General features: G+C 36.7%; 1 protein-coding gene across 1 annotated transcript in view; it reads right to left on the minus strand.

Annotated features, from left to right (window-relative positions):
• The window catches only part of tmem170a (transmembrane protein 170A), a gene marked incomplete at its 3' end in the record, with an annotated part of 4,624 nt that extends 4,083 nt beyond the window's left edge, over positions 1 to 541 (minus strand). Inside the window, 1 exon segment of the mRNA XM_014010283.1 lies at positions 330 to 541. Within this exon segment, the coding sequence (XP_013865737.1) occupies positions 330 to 531 (202 nt within the window).
• Positions 542 to 2,977: the final 2,436 nt, after the last annotated feature.

Here is a 2,977-nt window from a genome sequence, read left to right on the forward strand (position 1 = left end):
TAATAAAACAATGAATGCTTTCACATAATTCAAAAGCTATTCTGGCTTTGAGTTGAGGGTCACGTCGATCTCAGTTATCCTAACGCTCGAGAAGCAAAAAAAACCAAAACAAACTCCTGAGACTGTGTTAGCTGGAAGTTAGCTTAGCTTAGCTAGCTTCAAGGTTCCCAAACATTAAAGAGAACAAGACAAGAAAAACCAACTAGCAGCTTTAACAAACACTACGACCGTTACAATCAAACTAAAGACCCCGCTAGAGTTTTATAACTATACCCTGATCCGGGCAGTGTTAACCTGAAACACAGCACAGCAGCTTGTTGTTAGCTCACCTGAAAAGTCGCTGAGAGACGTCACGTTGTGTCTCGGTAACAGATTCAAGCTGAGAACCTGTTGGACAAAGCTGATCTCGTTATCCTGCATCTCTCTGACTGATCCCAGACTCTGCATGAACGTGGTTAGCTCATGTAGCCTTCTTCTTTTGGTTTTATTTCTTCTTCTTTTGTTTTTGTTTCTTCTTCTTCTTCTTTTCATCAGCAGTTTGCATTTGAGGCGCATCACCGCCACCAACTGGGCCGGAGGGTGATTTACCGGAGGAAGTACAATGAAAAACTAAACAAGTCCGAATTTCTTTTGAAAATATTATTTATATGTTGGTTTCTTTATTCCCCAGAACACCAAATAATGTTTACCTTTATTGACTGAAAAAGATTATCGCTTTAAAATGCTACATTTATTGCAGTAAAAGTTTCTTGCAGCTTTTTGTTTTTGCATATTTTGTATAGACTACATTGTTGAGACCAGATTGTTCCATTCTGTATATTCTATCATTATATGAAACAATAACACTGAATATCCTGCGGGGTTCAATTATCTCTATATTCTGCTTGAATTCCTCATCACTGCTCATCTGGTGATTTTAACTTATGCAGGCTAACTCTTCTTTCCATTGCACATCATAAACTTTCTGTATATAAACTACAGAGATCACTACCTCCTTGTTAGCCTGTATTTTCCAGAGGACAGGGTCCAGTTCTGTGGATCTTTCTGAACCCACTTTGATATGGAGACAAAAGGCCTCTACTTTTTAAGACTTCTTAGTTTCTCTGTTCAGAATTTTACAGAGAAGTCAGTGTGACGAGTTTATAATCCTGGTTGTTTCTATACCCAAATGTACATTTTTAAAACAGCTTCCATTCTTTGATCTGTCATGTTGCACACATTTAATGACATTCACATAGTAAAAGGTAGATTTATATGATCTGCAGTGCTTAGATTGTACTATATTCCTGAACGTCTTGCCTCATCAGATAAGCCTGCCTGAACTGTTTCTTACATTTTTGTACAAAAAATTGAGATTTCTCCAGATTGCTTGTAGCCATCTTCTCTCTGATAATTCTTTATCTCATTCTCCTGATCATCTCTGCTAACATTTATTAATATTTTCTCTTTATTTGCAGTGGTTTTACGTAGTTTCTTTTGCAGATTAACCTTTCATTCAATGTATAAATCATGTATTTTTCCTGGATTTGCCCATATTTTATTGTATTTGTTTTTTCCACATGTTAGTTTCTCCCCATTTCCATTTATTTTTATTTTGTCATAACTTTACACCAGTTTGAGTCACTGTAGTGCAGCGGTCACTTCGTATTTGTAAAATGCTGACGCTGAAGTGTTGGATACAATTCAGATTACTGCTTCTGTATTTTATATCGTGTTATTTCCCTGAACTACTTCACCATTTGCTTCCTCATGTAACCTTCTGACAATTAAAACCTCATCTTTTTACATTTCCCTCCTGTGATGCCCTGAAATCATCACGTTGGTTTCATTTTTCAGATTATAAAAGTTGATCTTACCTACGAACAGTCCCTAATCCTGACTTCATCTTGTGATTTATTCCATTTTGTATAAAAGTTGTGACTCATTTCTTTTAATTGCGGAATGTACCTTTAAAACAAACCGTTTCATCCAAGTCTCTTGTATACAAACTGTTACACTTTTTGATTTAGGACTATTGTATTTAGTTCATGTCAGAGGACTGGGACAGGTCATCAAGTCCAGGTTAGAAGGGAGACATATGAATACTGAACACGCAACGTTTTAGATTATCGTTTTGTTTCTTTAGAAATATTTAAACCTACTGTTTTTCATCACTTAAACTTCAAAAACGTCAATTTTATTTAGTAAAATTAATGTTTTTAAATCAAATCAGAAATCCTATTAAATTACAGGCTGTGAAGAATCAAAATAGAAAAAATTCCGAAAACTTTTATCAAGCCAGTGTTTTTAAAGTTCTAGAAGTGTTTTTTTTTTTATCGTTTTACTCTGTGTCTCTCACTGCTACAGAATTTGATTTTCCCTCAAAAATCGCTTTGAATGCAGAGTGGACGGTCTACAGATTCAGCTCAAAATGTTCTCTTGTGAACAGGAAGTGGTTACAGGTTTTAGTGGTGGAAACGGTGTTGTGGAGGGGAAGACGTGAGACCGTGGCTGAAAGGACAAATGAAGGGTGGTTTATAGCGCCCACTGGTGGCAAAGATGACAAACTACAGCTTTTAAACAGCAGCTAACTCTGAACATTTTCATAACTTAGCCTTCAGACTGAGGTGTGTGTGTGTGTGTGTGTTGTATTTGTAGATAAATGGAAGTTTTTCATTGTGAGTGAACAGCTGGTAGGTCAGAGGTCACATTTCTCATGTCACACTAACTCAGAAGTTTCTGTATAAATCAAAATGAAAAAAAAATTGTATAGGTCCTCTGGACGGGTTCTTCTCTAATGAAACGTTTCGTCTCTCCTCCAAGAGACTTCTTCAGTCTGAGAGTTTCAGGCAAAATTCAGGCTTTTGTGATGTGACAAAACATCACATCGTCACATAGTGACATCACAAAAGCCTGAATTTTGCCTGAAACTCTCAGACTGAAGAAGTCTCTTGGAGGAGAGACGAAACGTTTCATTAGAGAAGAACCCGTCCAGAGG

Source organism: Austrofundulus limnaeus, unplaced genomic scaffold (genome assembly GCF_001266775.1).
Source record: "Austrofundulus limnaeus strain Quisiro unplaced genomic scaffold, Austrofundulus_limnaeus-1.0 Scaffold67, whole genome shotgun sequence".
Taxonomy (NCBI): domain Eukaryota; kingdom Metazoa; phylum Chordata; class Actinopteri; order Cyprinodontiformes; family Rivulidae; genus Austrofundulus; species Austrofundulus limnaeus.